Here is a 25,368-nt window from a genome sequence, read left to right as displayed (position 1 = left end):
CGTGTGAAGAATCCTGCCACATTTGTCACAAAATTCTAACACATTTTTCACATTTTGTGAAATATGCGTTCACTATGTTTTTACTATGTACCATGAAAACACATTTTTCACTTCCCATAAGACACCTTAAAAAAGATAAAATGTGTTGAGTAAAACATTTTCTTCCTTAAAAAGATGACAAAATGTAGCGAAAACACATTTTTCACATTAATCTCAATTAAAGATATATTATCACACCCTCACCTTGGCTATATTCATACTTATATCTAATCTAAGGTTCAAGAACGCTCTCCATGGGACTCAAGCCAGCTGCCTAGTCTGGTGATTACATTGTTAGTAGGTTTGAGGAAACCTGCTACCGCCACATAGGTTACTCTTCTTCTTTTTTTGAATTGGGTGGGACATAGCTCAGTAGTAAAGCGTTTGCTTGATGTGTGGTTGGTCTGGGATTGATCCCTGTCAGTGGGCCCATTGGGCTATTTCTCATTCCAGCCAGCGCTCCACAACTGGTGTAACAAAGGCCATGGTATGTACTATCCTGTCTATGGAATGGTGCATATAAAAGATCCCTTTCTGCTAATCGAAAAAAGTAGCCCATGAAGTGGCGACAGCAGGTTTCCTCTCTCAATATCTGTGTGGTCCTTAACCATATGTCCCACGCCATATAAAAGTAAATAAAATGTGTTGAGTGTGTCCTTAAATAAAACATTTCCTTCTTCTTCTTCATAAATAAGCTATTTCTAAGAAGTATATACCTTTGACCGACTGTTTTCGGAATGTCGCGGTACATGTATTGTGTATTTCGTCATCTTTTTTAACCGTTTGTTTGAATAGTTTGGAATTTTGGCATATGGAGTCACAGATTTGATGGAAAAAAAAAGAAGAAAAAAAGCCAGTCAGAAAAAGACAGATTGCCCATCAGACTGGTAGTTGCAGTTTTTAAACTTATCCGTCAGAATTTTTATTCGCATTTGATGAGCAGGCAAGTATTTTCTACACGTCTGCCGAGTCTGACACCAAATAGTTAGGTTTTAACCTGGCTGAGATGTCGTTAAACTCTCCGTCATTATGCCATATGAAACCAGTAAAGAAAGAAAGAAAGAAATGTTTTATTTAACGATGCACTCAACACGTTTATTTACTGAGTGCATCGTTAAATAAAACATTTCTTTCTTTCTTTCTTTACTGGTTTCATAAGGCATACTGATTTGACTTGTACATCATTCTAGGATCAATCACCCTCGGTGAGCCTATTGTGTTCAAGCCAGTGAACCATGACTGTGATATCAAAGGCCATGGTATGTGCTGTCCTGTCTGTGGGATGATGCATATAAAAGATCCCTTGCTACTAATGAAAAAAAGTAGCGGGCTTCCTCTCTGTGACTGTCAAAATGACCATGTGTTTGACATCCAATAGCCGATGATTAATAAATCAATGTGCTCTAGTGGTTTTCGGGTAAAAGATGGGGGGGGGGAGAGGAGGGGCCAGCTGCCCCCCTAATCACCAGTGCTGAAACAAATCCTCAAATTAGGACAAACACGATAGAGATATTCGCGCAAACTGAGGTGACCTGAAACCTTTTCACCATGTATTTGGATCATTCTAACCACAATATTAATTGTCATCCATGTAAAAATGTGTAATGGTTCGTTTGCAACCTTAGATATAACTGTTTGGCAGTAATGCTAATATGCAGGCCCGTAGCCAATGGGGGTCGGTGTGTGTGTGTGTGTGGTGTGTGTGTGTCGACCCCCCCACCCCAACGGTGGCTTTTTTCAATATGCCCCGGACCCCCCTAAGCAACTCGGCCTAAGCTTAAATGACCCCACCCCCCTCAAAATTCTGGCTACGGGCCTGATATGAATAAATATTGTTATCCAGATTCGGGCTCTTTTGTTTAATTCGGGCAAAATGTAAATTACACCATGTAATAATTTTTTAGGACATTTTGAATGCCCATCGTAAATAAGTTTTGGTTTCGTAAAGTGAATATATGGATAAGGGGAAACAACTTCTGAATGTGTTTTAGCTATTAATCGATATAAGCATTAGTTCCCCTAGGACCACATGTTTTTTGTACCTTTCATAAAACTAGATTATTTCTCATAATTATCGCTGCTAAATCGGGGTCACCAAACTATTTAACGTCATATTTTAACAACGACGACAACAACGACAACAGCACTTCTGAATGCACAAAACTGACTGTTAATTTAAGACCTGACCCCGTGCTTATAAACCGTAAAGTCTAGACTTTTAACTTCTTTTAACGTCTAGACTTTAAGTTTTATAAGGGTGCAGACTCAATCTCAAATGACATCACACGCATGCAATTTGTATGGCGTTGTCATGACCCTGTGTCTCAGACTCTATTAGTCTCGAGTCTTGACTCTAAAAAGTTTGATTTTATCTGAACATCCCTGGCCCAGTATATTTAAATCCGGAACATAAAGAAAAGTCTCTCCCCCCTCCCCCACCAACAAAACACTGGAACAGTAAACAGAATATAGGCCTAGACTGTCCACTTCGTTGACCCCACCCACCAAACAACCAAAACAAACAAAAACAAAATCCAACACAACCCAACAAAAAACAACAACAACCCCCCCCCAAAAAAACAAACAACAAAAACAAAAAAAAAACCACAAAAAAAACAACAAAACCCCCCCCACCCCAAAACAAAAACAGCACAAAAAGAACAAAAACCTAAACGAAATCCAACACAACCCAACAACAAAAAACCACAAAAGAACAACACAAAAACCCCCAACAAAAAAAACAACCCCACACGACAAAACCAAACACCCAACAATAAAACAGAACAACCCCCAACCCCCGAACTCCCCCCCAACAACAACAACACACAAAAAAACCCCCACCCCAAAACAACAACAGCACAAAAAGAACAAAAAACAAAACAAACATTCGCGACGAATTTCATGAATTATTTATTTACATCGGACTGCTGAAACCTTATTACGTACCAAACCACGCACACTCAAACTAATGAACTAATATTTAACAATAGAATACAATACTATAGAGCAATAGAAGTTCCACAAGGAGAAACACAAAATTAATAGGACAAATTATGTAAAAACCCCTGGAGTTTGTAACACGTGGTGTGATGTTTTTATTTTGTATATTAGTTGTAATTTATACTTTTAGATCCTGTTTTACTGTATTGCACCTATGTTCAGTTACTAAACACAATTAATTAATGGTCACCAGAGGTTTGGTAATACACCGAGCCTAGTGTCATACTGTTTCAGCAAGTTTTCATTTCAAATTACTTCTAGGCAGTTGTTTTATTAAAAATCTGTCCCGTGATACACACAAACAGTGTTTTTTGTTTGTTTGTTTGTTTGTTTGTTTGTTGTTTTTTTTGTTGTTTTTTTTTGGGGGGGGGGGGGGGGGTGGATTTATGAAAATTGCTGAAATGCACGTTCGGCTAGAATTTGTTACACTTTGATACACAACGATAATTGTCGTTTAATTCATCAATTATTTTAAGAACACGTCACAACGTCAACAGTCCTTACAAGTGCTTTGTTTTTCATCACATTTAATATTTAAAGGTACATGTTGAAAATATCTACTGTTCTTTAATTAATTTTGTTGAGTTAGCTCTTTTCCCCCATGTTCGTCGAACGCCATTGAAGTTAAAGTTTGTTTTGTTTAACGATTCCACTAGAACATATTGATTTATTTATCGATGGGTGTCAAACGTGGCAATCGTAACATATAGAGAAAAACAAGTACATTTTTCCATCACCAGCAAGGGCTATTTTATGTGCAGTTTTCAACAGGCAAAGCAGAGCATATCACAACCCTTGATATACCAGTCGTAGAGCACCGGTTGGGACGGGAAAAACCGAATCAGTGAATGGGTCCACTGAGGGGGTTCGATTCTAAGTCTTACTGAAAAACGGCCTGAGAGTAATAAAGTTCTGTTCTGTTCTCATTGACATAGCTAGAACTTTATATTGGAGGCGGCCAATTAATGCGTCTTTTAGGCAGGTTATGAAATACCCGAAATAAAGGAGAAGAAAACATAAATTCAAACGTACTTGTCATTACTTTATTTCAAATGCATAAACCAACAACGATACAGGTGCTGTTGGGCCTAAAAATATGTTTCAGATCAAATATTATGTACCGTACATGTCTTCTTTTCACTTACTTAATAATAATAATATTAAAAACATACGTAGAAATGTTTGTTATGGGTGTTTGCAGGAATTTATGCTGGGAAGGGTTCAGACTATGACAAGCGGTGTTTCTAGATGCCGACCCCCAAAACCCACACCCTGTAAACGTGCCTGGTCGATCCTAAGTTTTCTGCAAGATAGTCAGGTTCAATGAAACAACGACAAGATGAGCAAGTTATACAGTCCCACCATCTGAGTGTTTGTTTTTTTAAAGAATGGAGCGTACCCAAAAAGGTGAGCCCATGGCAGTGATACAGTTCAATATTTTGTTCTAAATGTAAGAATCCTGTTGTTTGTGTCTATACATGGACATAATTATAGCATTGTTTGAATACATTAAAAAAGTAAAACTGACTCTCCGACGATTATAAAATGTTTAGAAAAACAGCTAAAGCAGGCACGGCGGAGCGGTGTGTGTGTGTGTGTGTGTGGGGGGGGGGGTTGGGGGTGTCTGCGGGGTGGTGGGGGCTGGGGGCTGTAGACCCCCATTTTTCACAAATAAAATTGCACTTTACTTACCGTTTATTATTTAGAATATACATTTCCATTCACCTGAAGTGTTTTTTGGTAAACCTGGTAATCCTGGTTTTTGTAATACCACAAAATGCATTTTTCGCTTTTCATAAAATGGCACGGGCCTCCGAGAAAAAACCATTGAGCAGACAAGGTCTAATCTATTTTTAGAGGGGATATTTCCATTTCAATGTTACTGACGTTGGTATACCACGTGACCGTTATCATTTTGGTTCGGTTTGTTTTCTCATGCACGGTTCGCGCAATCAACATTCGATTTGTTGTTGTTCATTTGTGAGATTTTTCTTCACAGTTCGTGAACATTTTCAGTAACAATAAAGTTCAGACAAGTAAGTGTCTCAATACAAAACGTTACAAACCCTTAAAACCAATAATTTTGCTAAGTCTTACGATATCTGGAGAGGGGATACAACCAGGACAGAACAGTTGGAACATGTCCAGGAGAGGTGAAACGAACGCACCCCAAGTCTGTGAAATTTGTCGTGACGTAGGCATTGTTGTGCTTCGAGCGACATCTACCGGTGACATCAGAATACTAACTTTCAAAATTATTTCAAGCAATTGGGACATGGGGATTCCCATGGTATTTATCGATATAAAACCTGCTTTTTCACTCCAACCGGCCTCGGTGGCGTCGTGGCAGGCCATCGGTCTACAGGCTGGTAGGTACTGGGTTCGGATCCCAGTCGAGGCATGGGATTTTTAATCCAGATACCGATTCCAAACCCTGAGTGGGTGCTCTTCAAGGCTCAATGGGTAGGTGTAAACCACTTGCACCGACCAGTGATCCATAACTGGTTCAACAAAGGCCATGGTTTGTGCTATCCTGCCTGTGGGAAGCGCAAATAAAAGATCCCTTGCTGCCTGTCGTAAAAAGAGTAGCCTATGTGGCGACAGCGGGTTTCCTCTAAAAACAGTGTCAAAATGACCATATGTTTGACGTCCAATAGCCGATAAGATAAAAAATCAATGTGCTCTAGTGGCGTCGTTAAATAAAACAAACTTTACTTTTCACTCCATTTGATAAAAACGTGATCTAAGTGTGTTACAGGTTTGTAGATTAACCAAATTATAATTTATTTTCGCTGGATGGAACTAGGGTGTGCGGCTTTAAGGCAGATATGAATTTTACTTATAGAATGCAGGAAATTGCATTTCAGGACATCCAGTTTTCAACATTTTATGGGAGAGCATACCCCGAACCCCCCTAGAAACTTTGTTTTGCGCCCTCGCTCTGTCAGCCCCACCTCCCAATGTGTACTTACGTCCGCCATGCCTGTAGAGGTGTGACTGTGAGGTGACTATGACACTATGGATGAGAATGAAATGAACGACACCATCGATCCAAGATGTTTTCCAGTTCATCATCTTTAGATAGTCGCAATCAACTTAACACACTGAGAGCACAGTCCAAAAAACACCACTAATACTATGGAATACCTGCGGTGACATGTTAATTGCCATTTTCTATTTGCTCGTAAACGAGTGAATTGAAAATTACAATTAGCATGTCACCATGTGCAGACGTGTTTACCAATCTTTATTTCGACATGACTTGTTCTGGAGGAAGAGCGCTCGCGAACACGTTGACTGGTACAGTCGTGTTCTATCCTATCAATTTTGTTTACTTTTACGTTCAAACACCAGTCTAGCGAGCACCCGCGAGTTCTCTCCCTTCTGAACATATCATCTGATCAAAATGGACCCTTTTTTTTGGAGTGTGCTCTCAGACTTATTTCAACACGTCTGGGACAGTCGAGACTATACATGTTTGGATTATGAATCGCACGACTGGTATCAGGTGCATTAGTTACAGTTCGTCTCGTTCCGGCAGTTTTGATTCGGGTTGATGCGCCTCATTAAAAATGTCCGCCACTCGTTGTAGTTGTTCGTTGCTCATCATGCTGATCTGCGCTCGGCTCAGTTCGTACTCGCCGACGTCGTGTCTCCGCTTCCGGCTGTACTCGTCGAACCCTTCATCCTCGTCCTCCTCTTCATCATCGCCATAGTCCTCAACGGCAGACAACTTCGCCTTGAGAATCTGAAAGACGCCCCACGCAGGGCGAGGGTTTTTACTCTGCAAAGAAAACAAAGAAGAGAAAAACCTTTAGGAAATGTTTAAAGGCACACTGTCACGGATTTAAGGACCTTATTTCTCTGAAAAATGGATACTAAATAAAAAATTACATTAATTGTTGGAAACCCAATCTACCTATCGCATCACCTTAACTGAACCATGATGGAGTAAAATCCATGCCAACCCTCTCGGCAATTTTATTTTTTGAATTATGGACCATTGCAATAATTCAATTATTTTTACAAAATATCATTAATAAATGGAGTATGGTGGTTATGAAGATGGTTGAATAAAGTACATTTAGCGACAAATCGAATTATTTGTTTTCAGGTAATACTTTGTTAGACCATTAAATAGGTCAGTGGTCTATGACAATATGCCTTTAAAACAAAAACAAAACGAAAACCCCCCAAAACAACTCGCTGTAAGATAAATGGTATCTAACGGCCACTCATGTATTATTCTCTATGTATACTATTGCACCTACTTTCAATTACTCAACACAATTAAAAAAAAGAAGTTTGTTTTGTGTAACGAAACCACTAAAGCACATTGATTTATTAATCATCGGCTATTGGATGTCAAACATTTGGTAATTTTTACATATTATAGTCTTCGAAGAGAAACAACAAACAACAACAACGACACCCCCTAAAAACAAAAAAAACAAAAAACCCCAAACAACAACAAAAATGAAAAATAGAGTAAAAAAGGTTTGTACCTCGGAGACTGGCTTTAATCACTTTGTTTAATCGGGGGATACTAGACCTGTATCTAATTTAACTGTACATATTTATCTGCTGTGAGCAATGTGTATAATCAAGTACATACTATACTACTTACGATGGCCATACTTTCGTTGTAGAACTTCTCAAATCTCTTAAAGTGTATCTTGGCTTTATCTCTGATAACAGAAATCAAGTGGTGGCGCATAGACTCGGCGTTCAGTTTCTTGTCCGACAGATGCTGCAAACAAATATGTGGAATTATCACTGACAGACAAACCATCACTGGAGAAACAAGTACACAGAATACAGACGAACACCTACCTCATCCATCATTGGATTTCCCAAAACAAATACACGTTAATAGAAGGCACCCTCAATAATTCTGAATAAACAATATTATCGGTAGTAAATCTTAAGGCAAAGATGAATGTTAAATGTAGAATGCAGGAAATTGCATTTTAGGACATCTAGTTTTCAATTTACGGGGGAGCATACTAGAACCACCTAGAAACTTTGCTTTGCGCCCTCGATCACAGTCAGCCCCCCCCCCCCCCCCCGCCGTGCCTGAATAGTCCCCTACCAGTCTGTCCGTCCGTCTGTCATACATATAGTTTTCTGGACTTTGTTTTCGCAATGCCCCAAGTGCTAGCATTTTGAGTATAACTAAATATTATGTAGAATTACAAACCAAGTTTGACTTCTATGGTGTTTTACCCATTTTTCACAGAGTTATTGCCCTTGAACGTAAGAAATACGAAACTATGTTGGGTCCGGTACGGGACATGTATTGCTTTAGCAGTACTCCCAGAATGCTTATTATTACTCACAGACAAATAGAATCATCATTGGCGAAATTAAAAACTGATGTCGCCATGTTCAACATTGTGTGACATTTCATAAAAGTGATGGTATAATTTACGCTTATTTACTTGGAATCATAATTTCTATACACCCAGCATATTTTTATCATTCTAATGGAAGCCAAACGTAATTCACCATCACTATAATAGTACAACCGTGTTTAATTTTCGGTTATTTAACTTTCTGTCGGACTGTTCTGGGGATGTAGTTTGGGAGCAGTAAGATTCAGCAAACGATAAAATGATAGAGACATGGGTGTGTCTGGACCCTGGTCGGTGCGCTACTTTATAGGAACTCGGCTCAAATGATTACGAGTTAATGCTCCTTGGAAATTTATTTCTTGTCAATAGTGTTGCCCTAGGAAACATACTCAGGCTAAGACCCCCTTTGTGATATTTTCGTTAGTCGGCACATAACCATTATTTTGTCACATGATAAATTGTAATGGCTAAATTAACTAAAGTCTAAGTTATTGCATAAATGGCAGGTGACAATAACAATTAATTGAATCGTATATATGCACAGCTAATAAATAAATTACTTTTGAATATAGTTGTAAATGTTATGCATACCCGAACGCCGTTTTTGAATATAGTTGTAAATGTTATGCATACCCGAACGCCGTTTTTGAACGCCCACGTGAAATTGGCGTCCGCCAGTGTAAGAGGTTTTTCTTTTTCTTCTGTTTGTTTACAGTCAGAAAAGTCGATATCCTCCAGTGGGGTGAACAGAACCGTGAATGAGATACTCCGACCTATAGCGCGAACGTGATGTAGATAGCCTGTAAAATGAAATACACAATAGTAGTAGTAGTAGTAGTAGTAGTAGTAGTAGTAGTAGTAGTAATGTAGTAGTAGTAGTAGTAGTACCAATAATAATAGTAGTAATAGCAGCAGCAGCAGCAGCAGCAGTAGTAGTAGTGTAGTAGTAGTAGTAGTAGTAGTAGTAGTAGTAGTAGTAGTAGCAATAGTAGTAGTAGTAATAGTAGTAGCGGTAGTAATAATAGTAATAGTAGTAGTACTAGTAATAGTAGTAATAGTAGTAGTAGTAGTAGTAACAGTAGTCGTAATAGTAGTAGTAGTAGTAATAGTAGTAGTTGTAGTAATAATAGTAGTAGTAATAGTAGTAGTAGTAGTAGTAATAGTAGTAGTAGTGGTAGAAGCTAGTAGTAATAGTAGTAGTGGTAATAGTAGTAGTAGTATAAGGATACAGTATTTGCCGGTATGAGGATACAGTATCTGCCAGTATGAGAATACAGTATTTGCCGGTATGAGAATCAAGTACCTGTCAGTATGAGAATACAATACCTGTCGGTATGAGGATACAGTACCTGCCGCTATGAGAATACAGTACCTACCGGTATGGGAATACAGTACCTGCCAGTATGAGGATACAGTACCTGCCGCTATGAGAATACAGTACCTGCCAGTATGAGGATACAGTACCTGCCGCTATGAGGATACAGTACCTGCCGGTATGAGAATGCAGTACCTGCCGCTATGAGGATACAGTACCTGCCGTTATGAGCATACAGTACCTGCAGCTATGAGGATACAGTACCTGCCGGTATGAGAATACGGTACCTGCCGCTATCAGGATACAGTACCTGCCGCTATGAGGATACAGTACCTGCCGCTATGAGGATACAGTACCTGCCGGTATGAGGATACAGTACCTGCCGGTATGAGAATACAGTACCTGCCATGAGAATACAGTACCTGCCGCTATGAGGATACAGTACCTGCCGGTATGAGAATACAGTACCTGCCGGTATGAGGATACAGTACCTGCCGGTATGAGAATACAGTATCTGCCGGTATGAGAATACAGTATCTGCCGCTATGAGGATACAGTACCTGCCGGTATGAGAATACAGTACCTGCCGCTATGAGGATACAGTACCTGCCGGTATGAGGATACAGTACCTGCCACTATGAGGATAGAGTACCTGCCGCTATGAGAATGCAGTACCTGCCGGTATGAGGATATAGTACCTGCCGGTATGAGGATATAGTACCTGCCGGTTTGAGAATACAGTACCTGCCGCTATGAGAATACAGTACCTACCGGTATGAGAATACAGTACCTGCCTGTATGAGGATACAGTACCTGCTGCTATGAGAATACAGTACCTGCCGGTATGAGAATACAGTACCTGCCAGTATGAGGATACAGTACCTGCTAGTATGAGGATACAGTACCTGCCGCTATGAGAACACAGTACCTGCCAGTATGAGGATACAGTACCTGCCGCTATGAGGATACAGTACCTGCCGCTATGAGAATGCAGTACCTGCCAGTATGAGGATATAGTACCTACCGGTATGAGAATACAGTACCTGCCGGTATGAGAATACAGTACCTGCCGGTATGAGAATACAGTAACTGCCAATATGAGGATACAGTACCTGCCAGTATGAGGATACAGTACCTGCCGGTATGAGAATGCAGTACCTGCCAGTATGAGGATACAGTACCTGCCGCTATGAGAATGCAGTACCTGCCAGTATGAGGATACAGTACCTGCCACTATGAGAATACAGTACCTGCCAGTATGAGGATACAGTACCTGCCAGTATGAGGATACAGTACCTGCCGGTATGAGAATGCAGTACCTGCCAGTATGAGGATATAGTACCTACCGGTATGAGAATACAGTACCTGCCGGTATGAGAATACAGTACCTGCCAGTATGAGAATACAGTACCTGCCAGTATGAGGATACAGTACCTGCCGCTATGAGAATGCAGTACCTGCCAGTATGAGGATACAGTACCTGCCGCTATGAGAATGCAGTACCTGCCGGTATAAGGATATAGTACCTGCCGGTATGAGGATATAGTACCTGCCGGTATGAGAATACAGTACCTGCCGGTATGAGAATACAGTACCTGCCGGTATGAGAATACAGTACCTGCCGGTATTAGAATACAGTACCTGCCGCTATGAGGATACAGTACCTGCCGCTGTGAGAATACAGTACCTGCCGGTATGAGGGTACAGTACCTGCCACTATGAGGATACAGTACCTGTCGGTATGAGAATACAGTACCTGCCGCTATGAGGATACAGTACATGCCAGTATGAGGATACAGTACCTACCAGTATGAGAATACAGTACCTGCCGCTATGAGAATACAGTGCCTGCCAGTATGAGGATATAGTACCTGCAGCTATGAGGATACAGTACCTACCGGTATGGGGATACAGTACCTGCCGCTATGAGAATGCAGTACCTGCCGGTATAAGGATATAGTACCTGCCGGTATGAGAATACAGTACCTGCCGGTATGAGAATACAGTACCTGCCGGTATTAGAATACAGTACCTGCCGCTATGAGGATACAGTACCTGCCGCTGTGAGAATACAGTACCTGCCGGTATGAGGGTACAGTACCTGCCACTATGAGGATACAGTACCTGTCGGTATGAGAATACAGTACCTGCCGCTATGAGGATACAGTACCTGCCGTTATGAGCATACAGTACCTGCCGCTATGAGGATACAGTACCTGTCGGTATGAGAATACAGTACCTGCTGCTATGAGGATACAGTATCTGCCGCTATGAGGATACAGTACCTGCCGCTATGAGGATACAGTACCTGCCGGTATGAGAATACAGTACTTGCCGGTATGAGGATACAGTACCTGCCGGTATGAGGATATAGTACCTGCCGGTATGAGGATACAGTACCTGCCAGTATGAGAATACAGTACATGCCGCTATGAGAATACAGTACCTGCCGCTATGAGGATACAGTACCTGCCGGTATGAGAATACAGTACCTGCCGGTATGAGGATACAGTACCTGCTGCTATGAGGATACAGTACCTGCCGGTATGAGAATACAGTACCTGCCGGTATGAGGATACAGTACCTGCCGCTATGAGAATACAATACCTGCCGGTATGAGAATGCAGTCGCCCTGACGAAGCGTGGACCACGTCCACGGCGTGGCACTCAGCTTGTTGTACCTGTAGGCGTTGATGACGTCCATGTCCATCGGCGACGACCCCTCGCCAGCGTTCGGAAACTGAGAAACAAGACGTCATGTTCAAGTTACGTCATGTATTGTTCATATCATTCATATAGTCCAATAAATGGTTCATTCTTGTAATGTTAAAGTAAAGTGATAAATGACTTCTAGCGTTTGATATAGCCGGTAAATACAGGACGACCAGGGATTACGGACCACATTAAATACCTTTTTATTTTATTATAATATATTGTGAACGGTACACAGAGTATTTCAAGAATGGATAAAATCCCCTTGTATGGTTGTAGCATACATGGAACATTAAAAAAAAAAAAAAAATCAAAGTGGCATCTTAACAAGTTTTATCTCTCTCAGTTGTGATAATGGTTTGTAACCATAACTTAATTATTTAAATTAATGTATCACTCACTGCCTCTTGGAAATCGAAATTGCGTTTGTACTTGTTTTCAATGACGACAAAATCTCGACGACCAAAGAGGACACAGTGCAGGTTATGATCGAGATGGCTGTGCAGTTTAGAGGACGTCCCCCCACTGCTCATCCACAGTTCAGCCTCCTGCAGGTACTGGCTCAGAGTTCCACAACTAAGGATGGGCGGCAACTGTGGAAACAGCACGAAAATTAAACTAAAATATGCAACAGTCTCACCCAATGGAATACGGTAAGCTTTTTAATTGTTTTCCCAACAACTCAACATGCATTACATAATATCACTAACGTTTTAATATTATCTTCTCATTATTGATTATGAAATATAGCAGAACTTGTAGTGTAAAATGGAGTGTACTCCGGCCAGGTTTAGCAGAGTTGGACAGCAAGTATGTTTACGAGGGTGATCGCTCGTGACATCTCACTATCGCTCGATAGATTGGTCAACAACATATCAGCAATCGAATTTCTTGCGAGTTTCTGCCCTCCAGAACATGCCACAGGTGTTGTCCTTTTCAGGATATGATGTCCCCAGGTAGATAAAGGTGCATAAACATATTCACACGCCTACGGTACTGATATTAATAAATGTGCAATAGCTACTAATGCTCTATAGAAACATATAGCATACACAAATGTGGTCTATGGCGTGGTATTTCACTAGTGTGGTGAAGCAACTTCACTAATGAACACATCTGCCGGGACATTCAGAAAATGTGTCTAAGACAGACGTGCTTGAACCTTCAGTAGAAGTAAGCACGTGTAAAAGGGTTGACTGATTAAAACTACACTGAGCATTTTAAAGGAATGTCACGCAATGCTTTTGGACTACTAAGCACATTCAACGACATATAATGCACATTATTGCTTAATATCAACAAGTATATTATTATATTTAATTAATAAAACGGTTAAATGTGACGGCTATTATATTTAACGGGCGCAGCCATTTTTTACATTCCCAGTGAATACACCCTCTGATGAGCCGAGCCGGTGGTTACGTGCAAGAACCTACGTACTGAAATGAGAAACGGAGTACTTTCTTAGTTAACTGGGCTATACAGTACTTGCAGTGGCCTCCACCTGTGATTCCTGGTTGGATTGTGTATATTTGAATGTCGACAAGTCATTAATTACCGTCGTCTAGACACAAAATTACGTGCAGGCGGTATTTTTGTGACATCACAGAGTAAAATAGTAACGGACATTATCAGCCGTAATGCTTTATTACTGTAAATCATTCTGTAAAACTCTTGATTAAGTAGACTTTCCCATCTAAAATCAAAGAACTGACCAATTAGGCAGTCCCAAAGAAAAGAACATAATCAATTGGGTATCGTGAGTGGTCGTTTTTGCTCCAACGTACCCTACCAATAGGCCTAATAGTATGCAGGTTTTGTTTGGATTTTTTTTTTAAGAGAAAAAAATACTGTAACCCCATTTCGTTCTATTAACGCAAATTGAAAAATATTTAGTTAAATAGTTTATTATATTATCAAATCATTTATGTTATTATACAAGTCAGGTTGATGAAAACGAAGCGCCTTGTCGTAAATGACTGCGTTTGTTTACACTGTGCATACAGGAGTTGGTAGGAGCTGACGTCACTTCGCCGCCAAGCTAGAATACCGTACGCAACGAAAACAAAAGAAAATGGCTGCCTCCAGTTAGCAGGAATAATCACGTTTTTTTTTATTAACTAAAATTACACATTTTTCATTTGTTAAACTGTCGGTATGTGTTGGTGGATCGAATATGCATCTTTCCAACACATGACTCTCAATATTTGAGTTTACCCTTTCTTTAAGACGTACCGGTAGTGCTCAACAGGTACCAGTCATGTAACTACACTGAACGTTTTAAGACGTACCGGTAACTCTGCCATGATTTGTGCTGGTATAGTGCTCGACAGGTACCAGTCCTCGTACATGTATTCGTACAGGAACTTCTTCAGCTGCATCACCTGCACGTTCCGGATTACCTTCTCTTGGCGGAACAGTTGTCTTCTCATCGTCACCGACACATTCATTTTTCCAAAACTGTCACCGTACAAAAACATTTTAACTCATCAATACATCAATTACATAGATAGAGAGAAACAATAGTCTGTGACGCTGAAACACGAAAATACCCGTAAAAAATTGATTAGAACTTGTCACCATAACCGTTACTTCTCAGAGGTACGTGGATTAAAAAAAAAGAAAAGAGAACTGCATTTGGTCGTACCAGAAATACTTTCAATGAAAAACGATTTTAATAGTGAAAAATACACTGTAGTGTTTAAAAACTAGGGTCTGTCACTTTAATAGTGAAAAATACACTGTAGTGTTTAAAAACTAGGGTCTGTCACTTTAATAGTGAAAAATACACTGTAGTGTTTAAAAACTAGGGTCTGTCACTTTAACGAGGAGTTAATTAACGACCACTTAGCTAAAATCTTCATACCGGGTTTCATTTCATTTCAACTTATTTTCGTGCTTATATCCAATTAAGGTTCAAGCACGCTGTCCTGGGCACACACCTCAGCTATCTCGGCTGTCTGTACAGGACAGTGGGTTAGTTGTTAGTTGGTTAGTGGTTTAGTGAGAGAGAAGAAGATGTAGTGGCTCTAGGTTGTAGCCGGTATCGGGCTGCGAACCCTGTACCTACCAGCCTGTAATCCGATGGCTTAACCACTGCGCCACCGAGGCCAATGGCAGACCCATAAAACATTTTACCAAGGGTAAAAGAACACATGGATTAACTCCCTCAAAGGACACTTCAATTTTTAGTTTATTTTACTGTTAATATGTTTTCATTATAAAGATTTACATTACGAATTATAACAGACTATCCAAATGTGGGTGCAACTCAATATAAAATCCTGGCTACGCCAATGCCCTATCCTCGATATACAAGCAACATATGCACACCTAGATATACGACTAATTAATAGTTTGTGTAGGTTATAACTTGCATACTTGTTATTTAAGTATTCGTCCTCGCTCCAGCGCGTCAACACTGATGCCCCTTCCAGGGCCTGTCTGAACACAACTGGCTGGCCGGTCTTAGCATACCCGTTATAGAACACTCGGATGTTGGGAAACCCCTCCAGTTCCTCCACCGGACCCGTCGGCGGACACTGGGCACCTGCAATACAAAAGATTCATTAATTTATTTCAACTTATTTTCGTGCTTATATCCAATTAAGGTTTAAGCACACTGTCCTGGGCACACACCTCAGCTATCTGGGCTATATGTCCAAGACATTGAGCTAATTGTTAGTGAGAGAGAAGAGAGTGTAGTGGTCTTACACCTACTCATGACCCACTGGGAGCCGGTACCGGATTGCGAGCCCAGTACCTACCAGCCTTATGTTCGATGGCGTAACCATGTCACCACCGAGGCCGGTAATAGAAAAGAAAAAGACATAGGTTTGTACGTTTCTTTTGTTACGACACCATTGGAACACATTGGCTAATAAATCATCAGCTATTGGCTATCTAACATTTGGTCATTCTGACACGTAATAGGAAACTGACTACATTTTTCCATTAACAGTAATGGACCTTCGTATGCATTTTCCCACAGACAGGACAACATGTCCCACAGCCTTTGCTATTTGATGTGTCTAGACTAAATCTAAAGTAATCCGACTGACACTTTAAAGTGTGTCTTAAGGCTATTTCAGAATTGATAACATTCGGTGGGTGCGTGGTGGATAGGGGCGATATACACCATATTTATAATGTTAACCTAGGTGGGCCTGCTGTGGTTTGTTGTAAAATTAAATCTAAATATCGCAAACATCATACATTTTCATTTCATTTCAACTTATTTTCGTCCTTATATCCAATTAAGGTTCAAACACCCTGTCCTGGGCACACACCTCAGCTATCTGGGCTGTCTGTCCAGGACAGTGGGTTAGTTGTTAGTTAGTTAGTGGTTAGTGAGAGAGAAGAGGGTGTAGTGGCCTTACACCTACCCATTGAGCCCTTAAGAACTCGCTCTGGGTTGGAGCCGGTGCCGAACTGCGAACCCTGTACCTACCGGCCTATAGTCCGATGGCTTAACCACTGCGCCACGGAGGCCGGTCACAAACATCATACAATTTATTATAATAAGCAGGATTAGAGTATCAGGACTATAGTATCAGGAACAGAGTGAAGTTTTTAAAGTGCTGTTTTGAGCAGTTCGAAATAGTTTGAAGATCTCTAATGAAAGATTAACGGAGTACTCCCGCTCACCTAGAGGGCCGAGATGTCCATCCGGAAGTCCTTTGATCTTGGTGACTTTTGGCGGGAAAACGAGGTTTTCCTTCTGATCCTTGATGAATCCAATTTTCGAGTGACTTGGCATCAACAGCTGTAGACTGAAGATGAGCACAGCTATCTCCTTCATACTCACAGTCTACCAAATAAAACATACTGACAGTCTACTAAATAAACAATCTTAATCAGTCTACCAAATAAACAAACATATATACTCACTGTCTACCAATCATACCCTAATCATACTCAGTCTTCCAAAATAAACAAATGTACTCAGTCAACCAAATAAACAATGATACAGTTTGCGAAATAAATAATATTACTCACAGTCTACCAAATAAACATACTCACACTCTACTAAATAAACAGCCATACTCACAGTCTACCAAATAAACAATCTTACTCACAGTGTACCAAATAAACAACCTTACTCACAGTCTACCAAATAAACAATCTTACTCACACTCTACTAAATAAACAATCTTACTCAAGTCTACCAAATAAACAATCTTACTCACAGTGTACCAAATAAAGAAATATTCAATCAGCCAAATAAACAACTTTACTCAGTCTATCAAATAAACAACCATACTCACAATGTACCAATAAACAATCATACTCGCAGTCTACCAAATAAACAAAGATACAGTGCCAAATAAACAATCATACTCACAGTCTACCAAATAACAATCTTACTCACATTGCCAAATAAACAATCATACTCGCAGTCTACCAAATATACAATCTTACTCACAATGCCAAATAAACAATCATACTCATACTCTACCAAATAAAAAATAATACTCACAATGGCAAATAAACAATCATGCTCACAGTCTACCAAATAAACAATCTTACTCAGAATGCGAAATAAACAATTATACTCACACTCTAGGTAGTACTAAACCAAATAACTTCCGGCTGGGTCAAAGTTCGAGGTGCACCCAACTTTTGATAGAGAAGTGAACACCACAAGTCCTGTGATTAGTTATAAATGTGAGTGTGTTGGTTGTAAAAAATAATCGTTTCATCTGGGTGAAAAAAATATGCAATTTTATTTCGTCTAGTACCAATGTGTCAATTAGCCTTGTGCTTGAAACATGTATGGGGTACCTGTAAAAAAAGTACTCGAATTTTGTGCGGAACTAGAGTAGTCACAGACGCTACCCGTTATCTCAGAAACAAGCAGCTTGACCCCCAATTTTTTCTGATTCACTTTAAGTGTGAAGGGTGGTAATATTTATATCCGTGGCGTTTATGTTGATTGATACGCTACAGGTAGGCGTTTTAGCCACATGTTACTATTGTCGTCTGTGGGATTTGATTTGGTAGTATACACCCTCTACCAAATAAACAATAATACAGTCTACCAAATAAAGAATCATACTCACAATGCCAAAGAAACAATCATACTCACAGTCTACCAAATAAATAATCTTACTTACAATCTACGAAACAGTCTACCAATATACAATCTTACTCACAGTCTACCAAATAATTTTAAAATGTGTGAAGAAAGAAAGAAGTGTTTTATTTAACGACACACTCAACACATTTTATTTACGGTTATATGTCGTCAGACATATGGTTACGGACCACACATATTTTTTTTAGAGGAAACCCGCTGTCGCCACATAGGCTACTCTTTTTTACGACAGGCAGCAAGGGATCTTTTATTTGCACTTCTCACAGGCAGGATAGCACAAACCATGGCCTTTGTTGAACCAGTTATGGATCACTGGTTGGTACAAGTGGTTTACACCTACCCATTGAGCCTTGCGGAGCACTCACTGAGGGTTTGGAGTCGGTATCTGGATTAAAAATCACATGCCTCGACTGGGATCCGAACCCAGTACCTACCAGCCTGTTGACCGATGGCCTAACCACTACGCCACCGAGGCCGGTAAAATGTGCGAAGATTGTAGAGACTAAAATGTGTATATGTATAGCACTGGGCCCAGGAATAACTACACAAGTTTGAATAATTGAATAACACAACTCTTAACGATGTATAATAGTAGAACGAAACAACGTTTTGTTCTTTCTGAAGACAGGCACGCAGATACGGGTAAGGTAAGGAGGTGGGGGAGGGGGGGGGGGGGTGAGGATGAAGGGGTAATATCTAAACGAAAGGAATATTTGTTTAACAACACACAAGCGCATTTTAAAACCACGGTTGTTTAATGTCCAACACACTGCTATTTTGAGAAGAAATCCGCTGCGCGAAACAGGCCACTTCTAACGATAAAACAGTAAAGGATCTTTTATATACAGTTTTTCTCACACAGGACAGTACATGTGTGAAGCATTGATTGATTATCAAGGCCATAGAGGGTGATCGATCCTGGGAGCCGTCGCACCTCAAGCGAGCGCTCTACCACTGAGCTACATCCCGTCCCGTAATACGTATCGGGTACCCAGGAACACTCGGAGATAACAAGCCCATTATAGTATTAAAGGTGTCAGTGGTATCTCTACTGGGCATGGACAAATGCAAGATTTTCCTAGGCAGGACAAGGCACTTACAATAATCTACCCCAGAAAAAGCCCTACTCAGTCGACATAAATAGTACGTCTCCCTTCAATAAGTGGGATCGATCCCCGTCTGTGAGCCCATTGGGCTATTTCTCGTTCCAGCCAGTGCAGCACTATGGTATATCAAAGGCCGTGGTATGTACTACCCTGTCTGTAGGATGGTACATATAAAAGATCCCTTGCTTCTAACTGAAAAGAGTAGCCCGTGAAGTGGCGACAGCGGGTTTCATTTCTCAATACCTGTGTGGTCCTTAACCATATGTCTGACGTAAATAAAATGTGTGGAGTGCGTCGTTAAATAAAACATTTCTTTCTTTCTTTTTTTCCCTCCACTAAAAAAATAAAAAATAAAAGCAAGAACTAGAAGAAAACCCCAACCCTAACAAAACAACCAAAAAAACCAATCCAAGAAAAAAACCCCGACCGTACCTGCATGCCCCCCCCCCCCCCCCCCCCCCCCCCCCCCCACCCGCGCGCCTCAAAAATCATGTATTCACCCACTCGGTAAACTAATGCACCAGACCCGTGGTATGTACTATCTTATCTATGAGATAGAGATATAATAGATTTCTTACTTGTTTCTTGTTTTAATGTTGCATGGTAGCCTGTGTGACGGCACCGGGTTTCGACTCCAACGATATAATAATAAAGATATTAATATCCAGGTAAGCCGTGGCATATTGGGGGTGGCGGGGAACGGGGCCATGACACCCCCAATCAATTCAAAAAAAAGCAAACTATTAAATTCTATGAAATCATACATACATACACATACATACATGCACGCATAGGCCTACATACATACATATAATCATATATACATAGTGTAGGTTGCCCCCCTCCTATATGGGTTGGTCCCTAATATACAACCAGGTAAGATTAAAATATGTCGAGGAGTCGTTGAACAAATACCCATTTCGTTGTGTTTGAAGATAGAGGATAAAAAACAAGTTACCAGTTATTATCAAATGTATGTCCCCAGTGAAATAATGTTCACTTGTCACCATCTTTACCTCAACTATTGTATAGTATTGTTCGTTAGACCAATGCAGAATATTTCCCACTGAGAAAATATTGAAAATATTTTCACTGTTATGAGTGACCTCTGGGGTAATAAATGTATTTATTTTCATTTGTTTATTTATTCCATTGTATGCTAATATTGAACTGTCGACACGATACTGAACAGAGCCGGTTTATCCTAGTAGCACATGTAGCACGTGCAACGGGCCCCGCGCTTGAGGGGGCCCCGCGGTGATGTGTCAGTTAATTTTCTCCAGATTATTTTTGCCCCTCTCCTCGAGGGAGTTGCAACATATATATCCTAGGAAGGGGGTCCCGCTGTTATTTGTGCTACAGGCCGCGCGGATCCTTAAACCGGCTACATGTGCCGGTACAACAGGCGTAGGTGCAATGAACGACATTTAGGCATGTGATACGCATTTGAAAATAAAAGCTGAAATGATAAAAAAAAACCCTAAAAAACCCCCACCTCAACAAAACCATATATACCCATATATACTGCACCTAATTCAGGGTTATTTTTCATCATTTCATATCAAATCCAATATACTTCACACACAGACACACACACGCACGCAGGCACGCACGCAAAAATCCAACAAACAATACAAAACAAAACAAAACAAACTGAACTCAGATAAAAAGCCGAAAAATTACATCCCTGGGGCTCATTTCACTAAACATCTCAAGTTTACGTCTGCCACTAGTAGTATGCCGGTCGTGCGTTTACACGTGTTTGGCATTAATTTCACGTAGAAAATTACATCATTACAGAAGCTGGAGTATTTTAAAGACAAAATAAAATGAAATATATGTTCTTCTAACTATATTTGTTGAACTATAATAGTAACAAGAATTGTGGTTTTGTTGTAAATTTACGTTTACGTGCAAAACTAGGCTTATGATGTTTAGTGAAATTGGACCCAGGGTATTTTAAGTCCGCTCTGCTATCATCTTAGAACTGCAGTGACTCACCACCGCCGGTGGATCCCGAATATTGCTGCTTTTTATATCAATACATAGCAGTACATAACTAGTAGTACTCCTTATTTGAAGTTTTAAGCAATAGCCAAACTATTATACAATAACTTACCGCTGTACGAAAGTTGCAAGTATCAAAAAGTTCTTTAACGGTCAGGCGCAAGAAGGGGATACAGAATCCATGCAGGGTGAGGTGTTCGGGTTGTCCACGTCAGTGCGTTAAAAGTATGCCACGTTATTAAGTGCGGGACAGTATCACAGTCGATTTAAGCAAGGGCCCCGCCATAATAAATCGATCCCTGATATGGACTTCTTAGCAACAGCTGTGTGGCACGAGAATTCGAGAATAAAGAATCAATTTAACACAACACGACTGACAGACTTAACCCAGCAGCTATTTTTAACATCTAGATTATTACTGTAGGAGTTTTAAAGTTTATAAATATCACACATTTACATCATTATAAATATAATCCTGAATACAGTTTAAAGGGACATTCCTGAGTTTGCTGCAATCTTAAAAATGTTATCGACTAACAGAGACTTTTTAACGGTTGTAATTACATATCAAATATATTTTTCTGCATAAAATATAAATGGCTGTAAATTAAACGTGTTTCTGATCGTTCTAATATTTGTACTGGGTTAAATTTCATTTTATTTCCTAAAATATATTTTTTCGAATGTACGAAATTATTTGAAGACAAAATCCAGTTTGGGCTTTTTACAATTATTTAGATGACCAGAAAGACATTGAATATACAGACACTGATGTTCTAAATACGAAAATTTATTTAATATGTAAGTTTAATCGTAGAAATTTTGTATTAGTCGGAAACATCTTTCAATGCAGCAAACTCAGGAACGTCCCTTTAACTGTGTAACAATCCTGTATACGAGTATATGCTCTGTTTTTCTTTGAAGGTGCTTGTTAATACGTAGACCTATATGATTAGTTTCACGGCTCTGACGGACTAGCTCAGCCGACAGAGGGTTTCGTTGAGATGCTTGTGTCGAAGGATCGAATCTCCTCGGTGGAACCATTACATTCTCTGATTGGGTTTTTCCCATCCTAACCTGTGATCCGGGATAAGTTCAGTCAACCGCTTGTCGCTAACGTTCGCTAGACTGATTTTTACGCTACACAGTAAACCGATTTACTACTTCGGGAACCAGTCAACATATATAGTTTGCAAACGTTAGCGAAAAACGACTGGCTGAAATCTGGGCTGTTTTGCTAATGTTCAAGACTATATGATTGGTTCCCGACTTGACCATTTGTGTTACCGTGCAGCGCATAAACCAGTCTAGCGAACGTTTTTTTGCTCGGTCTGGCTGAACTCAGTCCAGGCATATCAAAAGGCGCAATACGATGTGCTGTCTGTGGGAAAGTGTATATAAAAGATGTCTTGCTGCTAATAAAAAAGTAGTCAAATAGCTCTTGCATGTCAAAATATACCCAAACTTTGACATCCAATACCCGATGATTAATTAATCAATGTTTTGTTGGTTTACAATCTGATTAAAATTAGCTCTACTGGTCTACCAGATCTAACAGCATTGTGTAAATAACCAGTGGAGGTAATTTTAATCAGATTGGTTTGTTTAACGACACCACTAGAACACATTAATTTATTCGCCATCGACTATTGAATATCAAACATTAGGTAATTTTGACATATATAGTCTTGGGGAAAAAACGCAATACATTTTTTTCATTAGTAACCAAAGATCTTTTATATGCTCCATCCCACAGACAGGACAGCATATTCCACGACCGTTGATATGCCAGTCGTGGTGCACTGGCTAGAACAAGAAATAATGCAATGGGCCTACCGATGGGTATCGATCCTAAACCGACCGCGCATCGGGCGAGCGTTTACCAGTGGGCTACGTTCCGCCCTTTGAAAAGGGAGGGCACAGGGTGTTATAGAGACGAATACACAGATCAGATGTAGATCAGAATAGTTGTCTGCCCGTTCAGATGTCTGATCCATTCAAATAGCTCGACATGACTGGTTTATCAAAGGTAGTGGTATGTACTGTCCTGTCAATAGGAAAGTATAGACAGCGTAGTGAGTTTCCTCTAAAGCTAGCCATCCATTCGTACGTGATCCGTGATCAGTGTCCGCGTCCGCATCCATTGTCCGTATATGCGTGAATTGAACATCCATAAATACGTGTTTATATGGAACCCCCCCCCCCCCCCCCGAATGTCCCACTCTCATTAATGTCATGCTAAGATTCAAAATAACGCATCTGTGTCAGTGAAAAATCGCTCGCAGAGCGCTTCCTCGCGGACGCGGACACAGACACGGAGCGGATTAATGGATGCTTCGCAACGTCTTCCCTGTATAGGGGTTTCTCACGGACACGGACACAGACACGGAGCGGATCAATGGATGCTTCGCAACGTCTTCCCCGTATAGGGGTTTCTCACGGACACAGACACGGAGCGGATCAATGGATGCTTCGCAACGTCTTCCCTGTATAGGGGTTTCTCACGGACACGGACACAGACACGGAGCGGATCAATGGATGCTTCGCAACGTCTTCCCTGTGTAGGGATTTCTCACGGACACGGATCACGGATCACGCATGAATGGATGACTAGCTATATGAGAATGACCGAATGTTTTAAATGCAATAGACGATAATGAATATATCCATGTGCTCTAGTGGTATCGTTAAACAAAGCAAACGTTTTATCGGAGAGCTCGAGAGCGGAAAGTAGCTCAGTGGTAGAGCGCTCGCCTGGATGAGGTGCGGTAGATCGCAGGGTCAATCGCCCTCTGTGGACGTGTCTACCTCCCTGTCTCAATCAGTGCCCGACGATTCGTACATCAAAAGCTGTGGTATGTAATATGTACTATCCTGCCTATGGGAAAAGTGCCTATAAAAATCCCTTGCTGCTTTATCACTAGGAATAATAAGGGGCGGCACAGTGTAACAAATAGTGGTACGACCATAGGCGTATCGGGGGGGGGGGGGGGGGGGGGGCATCCTGGACGCTTATGGCTGGACTTCCCCCGCCAAATTTTCAAGTGCCCCAAAAATGCCCCTTTGTATTTTTTTTTATAACTTCTTTACCTAGACAGAGCCGTCCCTAGAATAATGCCCTTTAAAGTTATAATTTTCAAGTGCTCCTTTATATCGTTTTTATGTATAACTGCTCTAACTAGACCGAGCCGTTCCTAGAATAGTGCCTTTTAACGTTTTAATTTACACGTGCTTACAAGTGCTCATTTGTATCGGGGATTTTTGAACTCTATATCTGCCCTACCTAGACAGATCCGTCCCTGGAATAGAGCCCTTTAAAAAAGTTATCAAAATCAAATTACCATGAAATATATGATAGTCATATTTATGTACGAAGCAAAGTTGATTCTATGGTTTTTTCCTGGGCCCCCTTACCCGTTCTCCCGCTCCCGGTCAATAAATTCACCATTTAGTGATTGAGATTTAAGAGTAACGAGTTTGAACTCTTCTAAATAATAATATTTTGGTTATAAAACTACAAAAGAGGAAGTGATCACTGTCTGAAAATGGGTAAGTTTGCTATCAAGATGCCATGGGGGGAAACCCCCACATTCTTGGGTTATAATACTATGCAAAATAATGCTCAAACTAGTTTTAAATTTTTTGTTTAAAAATGGCTAATTTTGCGATTTAGATGCCACGAAAAGGCGTTTAAAGCCATCCAGTTTTTAAAATTTCCCCAGGGGAGCATGCCACCGG

The 25,368-nt window shown here is 40.5% G+C and overlaps 1 protein-coding gene across 1 annotated transcript; it reads right to left on the bottom strand.

Annotated features, from left to right (window-relative positions):
- Positions 1 to 5,805: 5,805 nt before the first annotated feature.
- Positions 5,806 to 21,855, bottom strand: LOC121377229. The gene is made up of 9 exons (XM_041505137.1): positions 21,743 to 21,855; positions 17,068 to 17,230; positions 15,802 to 15,970; positions 14,712 to 14,880; positions 12,822 to 13,013; positions 12,316 to 12,448; positions 9,027 to 9,193; positions 7,667 to 7,789; positions 5,806 to 6,823 (listed from the first exon to the last, which is right to left on the bottom strand). The coding sequence occupies exons 2-9, from the start codon at positions 17,219 to 17,221 to the stop codon at positions 6,557 to 6,559; spliced, it is 1,374 nt and encodes a 457-aa protein (XP_041361071.1). The 5' UTR covers positions 17,222 to 17,230; positions 21,743 to 21,855; the 3' UTR covers positions 5,806 to 6,556.
- Positions 21,856 to 25,368: the final 3,513 nt, after the last annotated feature.

This window comes from Gigantopelta aegis, chromosome 7, assembly GCF_016097555.1.
Source record: "Gigantopelta aegis isolate Gae_Host chromosome 7, Gae_host_genome, whole genome shotgun sequence".
NCBI classification, from domain to species: domain Eukaryota; kingdom Metazoa; phylum Mollusca; class Gastropoda; order Neomphalida; family Peltospiridae; genus Gigantopelta; species Gigantopelta aegis.
This window is presented reverse-complemented; position numbering and strand designations above follow the sequence as displayed.